Source organism: Ambystoma mexicanum, chromosome 1q (assembly GCF_040938575.1).
Source record: "Ambystoma mexicanum isolate Mex_15411 chromosome 1q, UKY_AmexF1_1, whole genome shotgun sequence".
NCBI classification, from domain to species: Eukaryota; Metazoa; Chordata; class Amphibia; order Caudata; family Ambystomatidae; genus Ambystoma; species Ambystoma mexicanum.
Window position 1 is genome coordinate 708,097,118 of NC_090922.1, and position 18,678 is coordinate 708,115,795.

Sequence of the window (18,678 nt, forward strand, 5' to 3'; positions counted from 1 at the left end):
ACCTATATTCCCCAACCTAATTTGGGGATCATACACATTATATGACAATAGGCCATTGTATGCTTTGATATATATGAAAGGTTATTCTCTTTCAAAGAAGGATACCGTGTCTCATTCCACGGGATCCCTTCACCTCTCTGAGCATTGTCTCCTCCCAGGTGATCCTCCCTCAGGACACCACCCCCAAGGTCAAGATCAGGAAGTGTCTGCCTTTCATTGGCCAGCTGGGAGGAGACTTTAGGCAGGGGTACAGTGAGGGAGCCATAGGATTCATCACAGGACTCAATGAAGTGGGTGCAGGTGAAAAGTGCAAAATGAAGGCTTTCCTCTCGAGTCTGCCTCTTTCTGGTGAGGATGTAGATGATTTACCACTCTATGGAACCCACACATAGAATCTACTAACCTTAGTTCCCATGTGGTATTCCCACACAGTAGACTGGTCCCTGCTTACAGGCATCGTTCCAGCAGATTGCGGCCACGCTTCCTGCATCAGGAACATTCACTAAAAATCTGTTGGCATCAATGGGCAATGGATGCCACCATACAACTATTTTTTAATTTACAAATAGTTTTGAGATGGTGGTGTCACCAGCATGGTTGCTTAAACTGGATCAGAACAGGAAGATGGGTGTCCCCTTCATCTCAGACATAGGGGAAGCTACATACCGAAAAGTACAAAGGGGTTTTATGTCTCGCAGACCTCTGCACAGCAAGTAATTCAATTACATTTAGCAGACTTCAAAAGGGTGGCTGAGAGGAAGGCGAAATCAGAACAACATATAGATGGACCTATATTCAATTACAATTTTTTTTTATTATTAATATCATTGAGATTAAAACTGATGATCTGAATATTTTGCCCATAATTCATGTAGGGTCACTGCAATAGATAGAAGTTCACAAAGTTTCTAGTTCCAAAACATTCTACCATGTAAAGCTGTGATACAAGCTATACCAATAGAAAGGAGGTCGAGGGACAAGACTCACTCCACATGAAAGGGTTTCACGGGGAAAGAGGCTGTGACTCACTGAATTGCATGATATGGCAACGTGCATGTGTAAAGAATTTCAGTCAAATATAAAATATGTTAAATCAATTTGGGAAACAACAGAACTAGAGTTTATCTAGTTGATTGACCTAAGTACATTGAATCTAAAAAAACATAGAATTTAAAGTCAATTAAAGTGCATTAAAATCATCAAAGTGCATTCAATCTATAAAGCATTAAATCTAGAATCAATTGAGGTGCATATTGTCTAGAATCAATTGAGGTGCATAGAGTCAACTACAAGTATTGGGGACATCATGGATAGGAACCAACATGTCACCCAAATGGATCTTTAAATTGGTAGTTTCGACGGTTGGATAAATCTAGTCTGCAACAACTGATAAACATCTTCCTCAGTACAAAGCACTGAAATGAAAAAACGGGATAAACCCACAAAATAGCACATTCAAATAAATAATGGCTGATACGGAGACTTCTCTGCTTGATCTTGAATAGCTCTATTCTTCAGTCAGCCATTTTGTGGTGAAATATAAAGACGCATTCTGTCAGAAATGAAAAATTTACAAAAACAATACGTTAAAGGCTCTGTACCACGTTTATATGTAACTGTAACATAAGATATGCACCCAGATGCCTTTGGGTCAGGCGCACTCTACAAATAAAACAAATACAACCTCTCAGCACAACCAAACTGAAGTTCAGTGGACTATATAATATGGGAGAGAACAATATATACCACGGTCTCAACCCAAATGGAAGAACTCGGCAAAGGATTTCTTCACATGTCAAGCTCAATCCCAAGAGCAAACATGAATAAATTGATCTGTGGAGACAAAAAGGACAGAAAAGAAACTGGGATAAATACAGTCCCTAGTTTAAAAAAATGAGATAATCCACCGGCGTCCAACCAGCGCGGGGCTAGCAGCCCAACATCCAAGTGTAAATGCTTAAACTGGATCTACTTATCCAAGTAAAAATATATGCAAGTTGGTTTTTGCACACACATCGCATTTTTAATAGGTATATTAAAACTTTCAGTGGCTGAAAGTCTTTTTACTGTGCCTATTGGGACCAAAATTGTTGGCTTTTCAAGACTTGTCAAAAGGAGCAAGCGTTCAAAGAGACAACATACTGCCTATCCCTAACAAGTCTTGGCCACTACAAATAGTAGCAAATAATTGGAAGATACCTGTCACTCGCATGGCTCTTGACCAAGAGGCATTGCAATGCATCCTAACCATTTCCGAGATCTATCACGGCCTCCGACATGGCAGCCCTCTCTATCTACAGCACACATTTCCCTTGCAAAGAGGTGGTGCTTTCACCTAAGTGAGCCAAAAGCAAAAACCATCAGTCTTATCATTTAAAGGGTTAAAATGGAGCACCTCCACCATCCCCACTTCACCCTAACCATCAGAGAAGTCAGATAATGTTGCAATTGGAGCTGACCAACAAGATGTACGACATGGCCCAAGCAAGGACTCATCAGAGATATTTGGTGCCTGGCTCAAGTTAGAAACTCAGAGGATGCATAAATTGCTGCCTGCACTGCCACACCCTCCAGTAAGCTAAGGGCCCCCTGCATGGAGGAATCCCGCTAATCCTGAGTAGCGGGACCAGCCAACCCGGGAAGAACAGCTCTAGCTCCACTTTCCAGTGGTGCAACCTTTCTTGTCCCATTTTACTCCAGAATCTGAACTAGGAGAGGGCTATGTTCTACTGTCGAAGTTTCATTTGGTACCACCATTAAACTTGCATCCAAAATAGAGCAAGTTCTTCCTGAAAAGCTTAAGGTTTCCAAGCGGCACTCATCAAACAAATTCAGACAAAAGCCTCTGTGGTGACATCATTGAAGCAGGTACATTAGAAACAAGCAGGAGTGGAGCTACTTTGCAGGGACATCTAGCAAGATGGGCCAGCAAGATGAGTTTCTTCAGGATCATGAGATTATCCACAGCTTTAATGCATCCATCTCTGAATGCCCGACAGGCAAGCAAACTGAGCGTTTCCTTGAACTTGTCCGTAGCATGAAAACGAATGTGCTTGTAATCAAAAGCCATATCTTGCGAAGAGGTCCACATGTGCTCTGATGCAATATACACACGATAGCAGTGAAAGGCCAAAGACTTGAAGAAGATAATTAAGCTCTCCAGAAATCGTTTCACTGTCTCTCACTGTTGCCTGCTATTACGCAAATTATATATTAATGGCAACATGCGTGACCCACACCGCGGACTGTTATCAGGCCCTCGACCATTGAAAAATGTAAAGTTTCAGACAGAGGTTGTGGTGTGTTATCAAAGAGGAGACGGACCAGAGCATGAGTAGAGAGTCGAGGGAGAGTATAGGAGTCCGTGCCTTGAAAGAAAGGGATGTGATACAGACTCTCCCAAAGTCCACCCCAGTGAGAACTCAAGGGTGATGGAATCCTATTGTCTCGGCAGCAGCAAAGCTGAAGACAGCGAAAGGGGACCCCAAGAAGAGCCGAAGAGACAAGACCCATGGGAAGACCAGAGAAGGGTAGGGGCACTCCTTGAAGCCCCTTCTCTTTCCACAGTAGTCTCAATTCAGGGTTAAGGGCTTCCTACACCCTTCTCTGTGAACCTCTGTCTGGTAGGTCCCAACCGTCAAAATAGTCAGTTTCTTGATTTAGTCTACAGTTCCCATATTTGTTGTTTTCGCCAACCCTGTTATATTCCTGATATTAAGAAACCCAGTTTAATGTGCTTTCCTATCTTTGCCTGGTTCTTGGCCCCCGTCACCCTTGTGACGGCTCTTTAAAATTAAATAACTTGAGAAGCTATAGCATTGTTTATTCATGTTTCCATTGTATGCTGCATGTAACGTTTGCATCTGAAAAGTGGCCAATTCACCTTTGAGCTGCTGGTGCATCTATGGATTAATCACAGCAGAAGTGTACTATGTAGTTAGGTTGTGGTAGGATTGGTGAACTCGTTTTGAGTGAAGAGATGAAGACATGGGGTAAGATAAGGCGTATGGGGGGAGCCCCAACACAGAAACCGGTTCTCTGAGGAACTCTGTCTGGTGGGATCCCCAAGTCGCCAGAAGACTGCGATAGTTACCTAGTTTACGCTAAAGTGCTCATTTGTTGATGCTGGTGGTTCAGGCAGGAGACCGTGGAAGGAGCGTGGAGAGGGAGAGGGACAAATGGAGGAGGTTGCAGACAAGAGGGGGAGAAAAGACACCAGAAGGTTGTTGGAAATCTTCAGCAGGAGGTTGGTGGAAGACATTGGGAGGAGGTTGGAAACCAGGAAGAGATACAAGTTGCTCTGAGGTTGTAGGTTGCAAACAGCAGGAAAGACCAAGAGGACGCACGTAGCATGAGGTAGAAGGTAGTTGTTAAGGCCATGGTGGGAGGAGGAAGGAGCATGGTGTTGAAAATCAGGACCAGAAGAGTAAAGAGGTTATAGGGGGGAATAAATGGGGACTTTGAAAAGAGCAGGTGATAATGCCCTCTTAATCTCACCTGTGGGATCCTGGGAAGACGAACCCAGTCGACCTTGTCCTGAACTTGAAATGAGGCTCCAACTATATCTAGTGCTCATGTCAGAGACACAGGGGGAAGGAACCACAGCAGTGATCAGGACTGCGGGTGGTTATATCCCAGATTCAACAAGAAACCAACAGGAGGAAACCCAAAACGAGTGCCGCAGAGAACTGAGTGTCTGTGTTGTACCCCAAACCCTTGTAAACTGTATGAAGAGACCATTAAAGTGTGGTGGGCAGAGCATTATGCCTGTAGAGGCATACTCTCGGGGGGAAGGAGGAGGGAGAATCCAGTCTTTTTGTTCCAGAGGAGTAGGAAAGGAGAGGCTATCCTGCCAGTTCCAAGAAGGATATTCTTGTTTTGGGGCTTTGAATCATACATGAAGGACTTTTGGGGATAAAACGTCACAGGTTCCAGGGACTACTTTAGGTGAGGGGAAATGTGCCATTGTTATGTCATGTTACTATGCTTTTATACTGCACTAGATCACCAACGTGGTAGATTCAAAACGCCCAAAGTAGGTTGGGTGTTTTGACTCAATCACAGATATGTTTGGCATTTGATCTAAAAGATCACTACGAGTAGACATGAAACACCTGACAAGCATCCACCAGTCGGGATCTGGCCTGTTGACCATGTCCTATTGCAACAGCTGCCGCTTGACCTTTTCATTTACAACCTAGGGCAGAGAATAAGAACATCAAAGTGAACATTAAAGTAATAAGTAACTGGGAAAAGATGGTTCTTATGATAGAAACGTCAGTGAGTTAAAAGCGAAGAACACACTTGGGTTGTCCTATTGCTTTTATCCACGGTGTTAAGGAGAGAGAGCACATGACTAAATTATCAAAACGTAGCTCGAGATAAGGCACTGGCTGCAAACTTGCCCTCTGGGGTGTGGTCAGTTCTGTGGGTGTGGCAAGGGATCTGCCTGATGTTCACTCAAGGAGTGCATTGCAAAGAGGGGCCACCTACGTTTGTACGTGTATGCAAACGGGTCTCTCAGTGCAATTTTCCATCATTTGGACAAACCCGGAAATTGCTCCAACATGGTTTTTTTTTCACATCAGTTGCATTGCCTTCCCACGACCTCTGCCTGCTTCTAGCACGCGGATTCCACAGGGATCCAATGGTTTTACGCCAGCTTGAAGAGGTCATGTTGTTTTTGCAGGCATGGTAGAAGAGGCAGGCAGGCAGACAGTCATTCTGCTCCGTGTCTTCTACTCTGCCTGCAAAGCTTCTAACATCCAACGGAGTGCAAAACCGGGTGCCACACCTGGCATAAACCTTTTATGCCCGATTCTTGGACCTTTACTCTCTACGGATTTGGAAAATGACCCCAACGTGCCTACAAGTTCTGCTTTTCCTTCTGTCCCTGCATGTTGCTCTTCGGTGGTTACGCTTTGTCCCCTCCACTTTATGAAATTTTGTGTGAAGATGCTGAATCGCAAGGGTTTGTCTGTACCACCTTGTCCGTCATTGCTGTTCCCGCTTTCTGTCCCCTTCTTTTCCTAATGGTTCCTTTCTGTGTCTAGGTACCCCTCTGACCACCCCGGCTGTAAAGCCAGTGCATATGCCCGGCAACTTCTTTGACACCAGCAACTCTTCCTCATCCTTCCAATATGGTCCTTCCTGCTCCCTCCATATCCCTCTCGGCCAGTCTGTGCTGAACAGCTCTGCTGCCGGCCTCAGTGGGACAGCAGGCAGTGGCTTCCTCGACAGCAGTGCACTCTGGGACATGTCTCACCTGACCAGGCCTCCTGCCTCAAACATCTATGGGGACGCTTCCTCGGGGTCATCCGGATACCGATCCGCACCAAAGATCACAGGTAATAGTCCTATATTAAATGTCAGCCTGCCCGAAATCCCATAACCAAGTGGGCGGGTTTTGGCAGGAAGGCCCTTTGAATGGGGGTTCCCAGGTAAGGTATTGCGTTGGCTGGCATTCATCAGACTCGCGACAAATCACCGGCCTCTACGCCATGATGATGTGTGTAATTATAGACCAGATGGCTTTTTTCTGTTTCTTCATCAATGCTTCATTTAACGAAGCTGCGTGATAAGGGTCCTTACTCTCCTCGAATGGTTTCAATAAGTAAAGTAGTATATTAGTGACTTTAAAATAAGTAAATGAGTTATGTCAAGTAGGTTCTTAAACATTTATAGTGCTGGGAAAGAAGGCTACACCAAGATATTTTTCTTAATTTTGTAATTAAAATATTTACTTGTAATAGACTCTACAATGAACTTGAAATACATTTTCCACTGCTTTTAAACTACATTTGCAGCACCTTTAATGTTTAGGAAATACTTTTTTCCCTGTAGTAATTTAAAGGGTATCGGGCAATAATGTCCCACTATATATTGTCGCCGGGAAAAGCCATTGGCGACATTCTACATGGTTTATTTATGGGGATGGTTTGCGGAGATGTCCCCAGCTCCCCTTGTAAAAAAAAAAAAAAAAAAAGAATTCAGTGTTGCAGGGGTGTCCCCCACATGTTCAATGTAATAATGTCTCTGCAAAAAACGGCAAAACCTAAAAAAAGGTGTTGCTCCTTGGCATGACGGCAAAGCATTATATCATTGCTAGCATAGGGGGCCAATAATTGGCAACCAACTACTCGGCCCTCTTCTCCCTGCACCCTTTTCCCTCTTGCTCTTCTCAGGCCTCTTTACACCATCCTCCCTGGTGTATCACTCTTTCTCCTGAAATGCCTCTGGTGCAGGTGTCTTGACCTTACAGCACATGTGTGGGCTCGAACCTGTTCCCCCCCCCCGCCCCCGCCTGGCCTTCCTTGGTTTGCTGTCGGGTCCAGAGAGGCTCCACCAATAATGCAGCGTGCAGTGGTGATATTTGTGCGCGTCATTCATTGCGCCTGCCCATGTGATGTACTTCCTGATCTGTTTACCGAGAGGCGTGGCTCTATGAAGTCAACAACCATTTGCTAACTGCACCTGCAGTCTTGTATCCCTTCACCCGCTGAGACACTGTTGGTACCCCCACCGCCTCTTCTTTTCCTTGTTTCCATCGTGCCCTGTGAAATTACTTATTTACATTTCTGCACTTTACAAAATGCCAACAAAATAATATGAAAAAATAAACAGAATAAGGCTTGCTGTTGGCTCACACCTTATTATAGGGCAAAGGTGATGTTTTGGACTATGACTCCCATGGGCCTTCATTATTGACCATGCTGGTGGAGGATGATTGAAGTTGTAGTCCACAAATCTGGAGAGCCAAAGCTGACCTCAAAGAGCATGGATGACAACTAAAAGGGTCATTGACTGGCTCTAAATGTTACAATGCTGTTACGTGAATACTCCAACCCTTTAATCACATCCTCCCATTTGCTTCCTTTAATCTCGTCCTTTCCCACCAACCTGGGTGCAATGCCAGTATTTTAATTGAGCAGTTAATTTAGATACAGATTGCAAAGATGCCCCACAGCAGCAGCTAATTGACCCCTTTCCATTCCATTCCTTGGGTTGGCTGCACCATTCCCACTCAGCATCGCAAATAACCAGTGATTGTGGCCAACATAGTTTTTACGTTTGTTGAGTGAGAAACATATCAACAATACGATTTAACAGAAGTGGAAATGATTTCTTGTAAAAGTATTGACAATTCTGCCAAAGTTTATTTTTGGACAGACCCGTTTTTAAAATGGATATTTTAGATACTAGGATTTCAGAGAGCTTGATGGCCCTGTGTTTTAGTTTTGGCTGTTAGGTGGAGCTGCCTATAAGCTGAAACTATTGTCATGGGACGTGAAGCAAGGAGAGAGATGTGAGGAGGGCCACACTGCCTGTGGGTGCTTGGATACTTACCCCCCAGCCCCATTGACTGCCCTTGGCCATGCTAGTCTGTATAGCAACCCACGAGTTCACTGCCTTTCCCCACCAAAAAAACATATCACTCTGGGATCGCTTTGATCCAGCTCTGTACTTTCCTAGCAGTCCCCCGAGCGGTAAAAGGAACTTGTACTACCTTTTGGTCTGATACAACATATCTAAAACATGTGTGCCTTCAGCCACTTCATGTATAAGCAGCATGTGTCCTTGTATCGGTTCCATGAATGGAATGCCTGTTAAAAACTAGCATTGGCAACCGTTTCAGCCATTACGATAAGCATTGCTGTAAATGGGCATTTGCCAGGCACTGCCATGGTTACCCCGGGTACTGGTGTTATTTGCTAGCTGTCACCATCTTGCGGCCAGCTAGTGCCCTATTGACGGAGCCTGGAAAAGCTGTTCCCATGCCTACACAAAAGTCACAACAGGAATACAGCCCATTTCTTTGTTTAATGTATATGTATTTACATTCCCAAACCTTATTTTGATAAGCACACCCATTGTTCGCAATGTCCAGATAGCACCGTATTTCCCAGTATGTGCTCAGAACCTAATTTGTGTTCTCTTTATCTGCTTGTCTTGGAGACTAAACGCTCTTCCCTTTGCACTGCACTGGCTGAATGGCATTGATTAAGCTCAATCTAGTGCACCAAGCGTTCCTTTCTTAAACTGACCCCTTCGACTTCCTGTACACCCTCACTCCCTGATCCCAACTCTGGCCCATCCACCTTAGGCCCAATCCCCCTCAAAATGCTGACTGCCTCAATATAAGAGGACATAGGCCGCACCTCTCCAGCCCCTGCCCCCTTCCTCCTCTCCAGCAACCTACCACATCCTAAAGATTTTTCTTTATGTACATAGGTGAGTGCACGCGTTGTAGCAATTCCTCCATTCAATTGATCGCTCGCCCTAATGTATCGCACTGAATTATCAGGTTATACTATGAAAGCATGCAATTCCTTAGCACATCAATATGTTCAGCTTAAAATGTCTTCTTTCTGTGATTTTCTGAAAGTGTGTAAACGATGTGATGACTACATCAGACATATACTGGGCAGATGTGCTCAAATTAAAGCTCCCACTTATTCTTGTGAATTTTCAATTCATAGCTGAGTTTACAGGGTGATCAGATTCTCTGGACTATCTCTATCATTGCTAAGTCTTACCTTGTTTAATAGTGGTTTGGCCTCATAGTCGATTGAGACGTAAGAGGTTTGATGACCCCATGATTTTGAGGCCAGTGAAATAGAACACATATGACCTCTTCTTTCTTTAGTTTCCCAGGGTGATTGCGTCCTGTCTGCTTCCAAAGGGGATGCCAAAACACGAAGGTTTTCAGTTGGACACTCAGTGTCATGAGTCTTTTTGAGTATCTCAGGTATTTGGGCGCCTGTACACAGCCAGGGATCCGCGGCCATGACACACTTACCTCTTAGGCATTTGAATAATGTTTTTGGCACAGTCAAGCCAGTTGGCGATTTCTGGGTGTAGATTTCTAATGGGGAGCCATGTTTGACCTTTTCTCTGAGGCACCAGGGCGCTGTTTTCTCCTGGCGGTTTTGGAGTAGATTCTGGTCTGCATGGGGAGACAGTGGATCCCTGTTAGGTGGCTGGTCACCAATTTAACTTTTAGGGATTTGGAAAGCGTGGATGCCCCCACAGAGGGCATTGCAGTAGCCAGATTGGAGTTGACTAGAGCTCGGACTACATTTCAGTGTTTGTCCCACCGGATGAAGGGAGGGATTTTCTGCAGATGGTTTTGGAGCAGAGCTCCTTTTAAATACCACACCCTCATGCGGGTGCATGCTGCGGTGTGCATTTCCGATGACTGCCATGTTTTGTACGCTAGATTTGATAGGTATGATTTTGCAGATGAAAGCAGGGGGGGGTTGAGACTGGGTGGCATTTCCTTTGAGGAGGTGGGGTGCCCTAAGGAATACGCTGTCCCTTTTTTGTTCTATTCAGTGGGAGGCTATTTTGCCCCATCCAAAACCCAATGTCCTCAAGTCTTTTTGTTGCCTTCTTGAACCTGTCTTTTTGGCTTGTGCCATGTAGGAATATATATATGGTCGAAATTGTACATATGGGCACAAAATAGATCCGTCAATGGTTTTATGTAGATATTAGAAAAACGGAGCAAGCTTGAAGATCCCTATGGGAGACCACATTCCATAGTGTCTTAGTCTAACGCATTATTTACGGTCAGACAAGAAGGAATCGCTGGATTTGTTGGCTACGGTAGAGATTCTGGATTGAGTGTTGTAGTCACTGAATACACATACTCTGGTTCCTGCTATTGTGAGGCCGGCAACAGTGCAAAATCAGTGTTTATTTGTGAAACAACCTCACCAAAGATATAGGCAACCAGTTGCAACAATAACCATCTCGTAATGACCACCCTACGAACTCTTCAACCAACATTCCAGCCTGAACCGTATCATGTAATTTGCTGGTTACTCATCATGTACAAATGTATTTATTCATGTATACCGTGCCGTTAACCCACAGGCACCTGGGCACAACATGAACACAGTGGATGAACAAAAAGACAGGACGTGGTAGTATAAGTTTATAAGTTTAGGTCTAGGGTGGCTACATCATCCCTGACTGTGAGCCTGCAGTTTATCTGAAGAGAATCGTTTTCAGCACAGCCCTGAAAGTTTTCACATTTCTGTCCAACTGGAGAGTGCCAGGGAGAGAGCTCCATACCAGCACAGCCCCACGTAGGGAAAGCCCTCCCTAGGACGCCCACCCTTTTGAACCTGTCCTTGTTCATCGTTCCCAGATAAGAAGAACGGGGAGAGCGAGAGGGTGTGTATTTGGTGATGCAGGTATTCAAGTACACTAGCACCTTTCCGTAGAGACACTTATGCACTCGATTTGCAACTTTAAGGTGAATACGGGCTGAGATGGGGGGCCAATGTAGTGATTTCCTCCCAGATGAGATGTGGTCACACTTTGGAATGCCCTTGATGATACAGACCGCATCATTTTGGAGGATTTGAAGCTGGTGCAGAAATATTTGAATGGCACCTATTAATAGTGAGTTGCCGTAGTAGAGACAAGTAAAATGGTAGCTCGACCAATAGAGGCACAATTAAGCCTCTGAGATACAGGGCTTGATGTTTCTAAGGAGTCTTGGATAGTAGTTGCAGTTTTTTGAGATGTAGCTGGTCTGGGTCTCCGAGCCCAGAGTTGAGTTAGGAAATACCCCCAGAGTCTTGACTTTCCCTACCACTGCTAGGGGGCAGTCATTAATGCACAAATGCAAGTATTCTTTCCCCAGCTTTGCTCTGGCCCCCGGACTACCTAGTAATAGAAGTTCGGTGTTTGCTCCGTTAAGGCAGAGCCAGTTTTCTGTCATCCAAAGGGTTTCACTTCTCAACTAATGCCATAAATTGGATACAGACTTTCTTAACGAACAGAACCATGAGGGTCTTCTCACCTACTGCAGCAGTATTGCCATCCCCTGTCACCTTCGGAGTTCTGCAAGGATCCTGTGTCGTGTGTTTCCCCTACACTCACCAATATTTTCACTGAACTACTATTTGACCTTCTCGATGACTTGGGTGTCGCCTACACTAACTACACAAACAACACTCAAATCCTCATAACTGGCACATACGACCAAGACTCTAAATCACTAAATTAAATCTACCAAACCATCCAGGCCTGGATGGGCCAACATGGCCTCTCACAGAGCCACCTAAACAAACTTGATGACTCCTTCAAAACCTTTGTTATTGATGGCATCACCATCAATGTCTCCAAGGAATTAAAAACTCTGGGCATTTACCTTGTCTCTGCTCTCACCATAACTAGACAAGTCAATGCCACAGCATCCGCGGCAGCCTAAATATCTAAGCTTATCAATGCCTGCAGACCTTTCTTGTCCTCAGTCAGCTGCATTACTTTGGCTAGAGCTCTCATCTTATCCAGATTAGACTACTGTAATGCCCTCTACACTGGTACTAATAGATGTAACATTTAAAAAAAAAACTCAGGTGATTCAAAATAATGCTCGAAGAGCAGCGCTGAATATCCCCAAAAATAATCACATTACTACGGCGAGAAGGAAAGCCCATTAGCTTCTGGTCCAACATCAAATCCTGTTCAAAACCCTTTCCCCAACACACAAATGCATCTGTAACCGAGCCCCCAAGTACTTAACAAACAAATTTACAAAAAAAACAATCCAGTAGACCTACATGCTCAGCCTATGCGCATTTACTCACCATTCCTAAATATAAACTAAAGAAAGCAGGGGGTAGTAGCTGAAAAACACTGGAATGCACTACCATCTTCTTCATTAAGATCTGAATCTTCCTTCTGGTCCTTCTGAAAACCTGGCTATTATCACAAGATCTTCTAAGTGAATCTAATCCTCTCTCATGCCACTCTACATTTCCATGCTTCCCATCACCATTTAACTACATGCTTCTCGCTGAATTGAACTGTTAAGCTATACCTTCTTACGCATGTTTGCATTTATATGTGATGTACTTTCAAACTGTACTGTTAAGTGATACATTACCACACTGTGTGTATTCTTAAAAATGAGCGCCCAAATGCCTCAGTGTTGGGCGCGCCTTACAAATGTGAAAAATAAATAAATAAGATCAACAATTTACTTTTTTCATCATGCATATGTGCTTCATGACTTTGATGGTGTTACATTGTTTCAATGCAAATGCAGAGCTTTGGAGGCATAATTAATCTAACAGCTAAAATAATTAAGATGGGAACATAATTGATGACGTTATTCCTAGGTTTACTGGCTGAGGATGTGTATTATTACAATTGTTCTTTCCATATATTCAAATCATTGCAGGGAATGATTTACTTGAAGAACATCTCACTGAGATCCGTAACTTACGCCAGAGACTGGAGGAGTCCATCTGCACCAATGACCGCCTCAGAGAGCAACTGGAAGAACGCCTTAAGTCTTCTACGAAGGAAAATGGTAAAGTAAACATAGGGCTGTTTATGGAACAGTCCAAGTGGGAACAGGCCTGTGACCTGTTCTGAGGGCTGGACACGTGGCACCCCATAGAGTAGCAGTATACATGGAGCCCCAGCGACAGTAATACAGTGAGAGCCAGGTCTGAAAGCACTGCTCTCGCTTTGGATGTGGATGTAGCAGTCTCCTACCAAGTGAAAGGGACAGAGTCACCTTCTGCAACTTTATTTAATAACATTTGCCAGATTAAGGAACCAAGGATCTTTATTCCTTCACTAGCAAATCCAGCAGGATATAACCCCCTTAAGGCAACATATGGCTTTGGCTCATGCTTCGGAATGGACCAGTCTCCCTGTAACGTACTGCCACGGTTTGAAACGGTCCGACTCCTGAGGAGTAAAGTCCTGGCAGCTTTGCCACTACATCAGAACGTAAAGCACTTGCGCTGATCCAGCTCTTGTGGGTGGAGATCTCCAAACTCTTCAGGTTCAGAGGTCAGGTTTGAAGTCCCCTCACCTGGGGAATTCTCCACCTATCCTGTCCTAGCTCCAGACCAGACCGACCCTCCTCACTGCCGTGCCACATGCACATTCCTCCAACCACCCTGCATTCCACCCCTTCAGATCAGTGTGTCTCTCCTAACCTAATGCCACCCGTCCTGGAGTCAACCGCCTCTATAACTACACCATCTCCAACTTCACCACTTTCTTCCTTTTGTTGGACACTACCATCCTCCTCCGTAACTCTGCCTCCTCTGAGTTCTCCATCTGCCTCCTAATATTTAACCTCCTGTGCCTCTTTCATTAACCACCACTCCTTGCATGAGATGCTCCACACTACATCCATAACCCAGTCTCATTGGTCAACTCCTCCTGCTCCTGCCTCTGCCAACCATCTTGCTCTGATATGTTCCCCAGTCCTCCTCTAACGTAAATAACTCTTGTTCCAATAACTTCTCCCCCTCTAGATGCTCACCCTGGTTCCTGCACCGCACTCTGCCACCAATCTCCACACCCCTTGTTCCTCCTGCTCTCCAACTCTCTCCAAACGCTGTTCTTCCACTCCAACAACCTACAAAATGTACTGCTTGGCTCTGATAGTGACCTGACCCCTTCCCTGGACTGGTTCCCAAAGCCATAGTCTTCAGGTGTTACTGTAGGGGGTGCTCCACTGTTCTAGACTCAGTGAGGCAACGGCTACCGTTTACCTTTATCTGCCCTGCCTCTCCCTGTCTGTCTGCTTGCTGTATGTAGTTCCTGTTTTCTCAGAAATAAAGCAAGTTTTCCCCTTTGCAAGATTTCTGGCCCACTTTCCCATTAACCTTTCCCCTGGGGCTGAAAGCTGATTTGAAAATGTTTGTTATTTCCACTGATTTACAGCTTTTCTGGATTCCCACAATGTTTGGTGGGACTTTCCTCCATCAACTCATGGAGATGAAACGTGTTGTTTTGAGTTGTACCTGTCTTAATGGGACAACTCCTCTACATTGGGGAGAGGGTGGTCTTCTCCCAACTCGCCCCCCCCTTCCCCACCGCATACTGTGGGATGGTTGGCTCCCTGCAGGGATAGGTACTGGGATAAGTGTGCTCTGTATCTCATTCTCCACAAACTGAGCAGTTATGGGAGATAAAGGGCCAGATTCTCAAGACTTCTTTTTTGCACAAGTGAGGAGATGCACTAAAAAAGGAGCCGCCCAATTCACAAAGTGCATCTGACCGAGCAAATCTAAAATGCGCTAATTCAGATGCCCCCCTCTGTGCATTTGCACAATGAGGGATGTTTCTGGGCATTTAACAGCACATCCCGAATTCACAAAGAGGACGCGCTTTTAAATTCCCTAAAAGGAGGGTCATCCCCATGCACCTTTTGAAAGTGGTGCAGGCGGAGGTGCAAATCATGACGGGTTCATTTCAGACGTGGTCATGATTTCATTTTAACGTGTGATAGTCGCAGTGGAAAGCGGGGCTGTTACACTTGTGCTTATATCCCCCAAACAGGCATGGACATGATTGCATTTGTTTCTCAGGACATTTCACTTAGACGGGCCCTTTACCTGCCCATCTTGGAGAAATGCTCTCCCAGCAAACGCTTGGTTGCTGGGAACATGTCCTACGTCAGTGTCGGGAGCATCTTTCACTATTGCCCAGCCCCTCCCAAAATGCTCAGGTCATTGAGTGCATGCTCTGTGCTCCTTTCATTTGTGCTGCTTTTTGTGCCCATAACACCTCATTGACTGACCCCTGCTATGTTGCAGACCTTCAGGGTGGTGCTCCAGGGCGTCCCCCATATACCTTATCCGGGGCCAACATTCTAAAGTGTAGGGTGGTCCCTGGCCCCTGGGAATACCACCTTGTTAGCTCCCAGCGCTATGCAGGCCCAGATCCAAGCAATTCAGTCTTCCTTGCCTCATGAGATCTGGACGGCAAGGCCATACCCATCCTCAAGAGTTTCCGGTCTCCATTTAGTCTCCTACCACCCAATTATTTCCTGTTCGACAGATGCATGTGTCTGCCACCAGCTCATCTCATTCAGAATTGCTCTGCCATTACATTGTCAGTGCATAGTGCAACTTTACATTCACTGTTCAATAAATCATTGTTCCCCACAAACTGACAATTGGTTGTCTGAACAAGTATATTTAGATAATGTATAGACAATGCATACTCACATAATTTGCCAGTCTGGAGGGATAACTCAAGAGTTAAGTGCTTGCCTCAGACACGGGTCTAGTCTGTCCTTTTGGAAGTTCGAATCCCACCGAGTGCATTCAGGTTATTTCAGCGTGTAGCGGTGGGTGGTATCCGGCGTTAGGTGCCTCATAACACTCACGTTATTATTAATATTAGTTATCAATGTGAAATATCAGAATATTTGTCACACATGCATGCCATATGTTGGAAAGTTGCCTAACATTTGATTCTGTTGTCTAAGGTGACGGTGCGTAACATCACTGTCTGAAGTGTTAGTCTTAACTCTACGGGCCTCTAATCCTTGTTTGACGCTACATTCACTTTTTTGTTTTTCTATTTGTGCCCGGTTTCATCATTTGAATTGGGCACCAGATCTGTCTTAATAAAAGCATTCTACGGAAGAAGACTTTTGCTGACTGGTTTTTAATGTCCTGATATTTCGCAGGATCTCCCACCAATATCTACATCCAGGGCCTGGAGTCCACGCCTCAGCTTTCCAACGAAAATCGAGTGCTCCGGGACGAGAACCTAAGCCTTCAAATACAACTCAATCAACTTTCCAGAGGTAAGGGCAATGCTAATGAAAATGGTGAGGGCCAAGATATGTATGAGTGAAATATCTCTTTCCTCGGAGGCTCAAGACATTTTTATCTTACATATCACAGCTCATCATTGAGCCTTGGATGCTACTTAAAGAGGGCATGTCGTTTTGACAATAATAAAACATGTTATTACATGTTAATGTTTTATCTTCTGCCTATTTTCAGACAAAAGTTCCGTTCTGTCTTATTTGCAACATGTTTGTAGAATTCGTTCTTGTGGCCGTCGACCTCCATGATGTGAGTAATGAGGAAGTGGCATCAGAGGAGGAGAGGAAGTGTGCAGTCTGCAGATCCATTAGAGCAGCAAATGGACAAAGCAAAAGATTGTATTGTATTGTGCTTTACACCAATACATGGACCTACTAATCCGGCCTCACTAATGGAAGTAGTACCAGAAATAGTAGCAATACTATTGGAAGTAACCGTATTACTACCAACAGTAATAATACTGCCAGCAGAAGTAACACTTTTACAAGAATCTGTAAATATTACTGCTGCCACCTGCAGTAGTGTATTTAGTAACAATGGTATCAGTCTAATAACACTGCTACTATTGCTGCTGCTACTGCCATTAGCAATGGTATTTGTTGTAGAAGCTTTACTACTACTACTAAAATTAGATGTAGTAGTATTGGTACTACCAGTAGCAGTGGTAGGGTCAACCAGTAGTAGTACCAGAACTCCTACGTGTAGTAGTAGTAGTAGTAGCAACAGCAATATTAGTACTTCGAATATCAACAGACGTAACACTACTACTGCCAGTAGTAGTATTAGGACTGCTTGTTGTGGTCCTACTACTACTGCCGGTAGTAGTGCTAGTAGTACAACACTTCCTCTCCTCTGATGTTAGTTTCTTCTTAAGGGATCGTCACAAAATGGAGAACAACCATAGCAAACAAAAAAGGTTACAAATGAAATGTTGAAAATAAAATGGATGCGACCGTTTTTTTCCCAAAAAAATAGGCAGCAGATGAAAGATTAACGAGTAGAATCAACATACTATATTTAAAAAAATCCGATGCCCGCTTTAAATGGCAGGTTTAGCTGTGTATGGAATCCGTGAGATAGCCCAACGCTAGGTCAACCCTGTATGTTGTTAATGGTCATGAGCTGTCACTAGTCATAACATATGATTTCACTTTGGGGGCTTTCCTGCACCAAAGGAGGGAGTGCATGATCCTTGTCACTGTTCCATTCATCCTGGGCACTGATCCCGATTCAGTGTGTGAAGACTGTGGGAAGTACAAGGACTTGCGGTTTCCTGAAATGCAGGGAGGTTTGTGATGGTAGAGGTGAAATTTCTGCAAAGACAGATGTGCAATAAGGGAAACCTACATCATAAATTGTGCCTGCGCTAGTACGGGAGGAGGGGGGTTACATATTTGGAAAGAGCAGGACTGATCTTAGAGAGTGTGTTCGTCTCATTGATAAATCCTCTTCAAACTAAACTGCAATGCTTGTTTTCCCTGGCCTCTGGGAGGATGGTGTTCTTTAGAAGAGGAGAAATTACATCAACTGGGGACACTCTGCTGTGCCTTCAGTGTTTGGCCAATCGGAGTCTTTCCGTCTTGGCTGCCTTTTAGTCGCAGCCAGCTTTCATTCATCTTTGTCTGTATTATACCCAGAGCAGTGGCATGGAAGTGGTCCCTGGCCATACTTGCTCGCCAATTCAAAAAAAAAAAAATAATAACACCGAGTGTGAACAATGACAGTCATATTTCATTGTTTTCCGTTATCTAGATAATTGGATCAAACTAAAGTGTGGAGGGGCTCTGCCACCAGTAAGCTTCACAAAACCCATACACTGCTTCTCAAAAGACATTTTAGAAAAGGATATCAACAAAATTGCGTTTTTCCCAAAGCAAAACATTTTGGAGAGCTCATATTGATTTCTTTGGTCGCAGACATATGTCATCTTTGTGTTCATCTGACAAATGTGTACTTCATAGTACCTGAAAATATGTAGTTGGCACATACCTTACTCCATGCCTATTTTTGTTTCACACTTATTGCCACATGCAGGCATCATGAAAAGTTGTGATGGCATTCGGGGAGA

General features: G+C 44.4%; 1 protein-coding gene across 14 annotated transcripts in view; it reads left to right on the forward strand.

Annotated features, from left to right (window-relative positions):
* The window catches only part of PDE4DIP (phosphodiesterase 4D interacting protein), a 1,465,918-nt gene that overhangs the window by 1,382,778 nt on the left and 64,462 nt on the right, over positions 1–18,678 (forward strand). For 13 of the 14 annotated variants that reach the window (XM_069641322.1, XM_069641325.1, XM_069641324.1 and 10 more), the window contains 3 exons: positions 6,054–6,347; positions 13,202–13,333; positions 16,466–16,585. In XM_069641322.1, coding sequence (XP_069497423.1) covers positions 6,054–6,347; positions 13,202–13,333; positions 16,466–16,585 — 546 coding nt within the window. The remainder of the gene's footprint in view (positions 1–6,053; positions 6,348–13,201; positions 13,334–16,465; positions 16,586–18,678) is intronic. The other variant, XM_069641328.1, reaches the window with a different exon arrangement.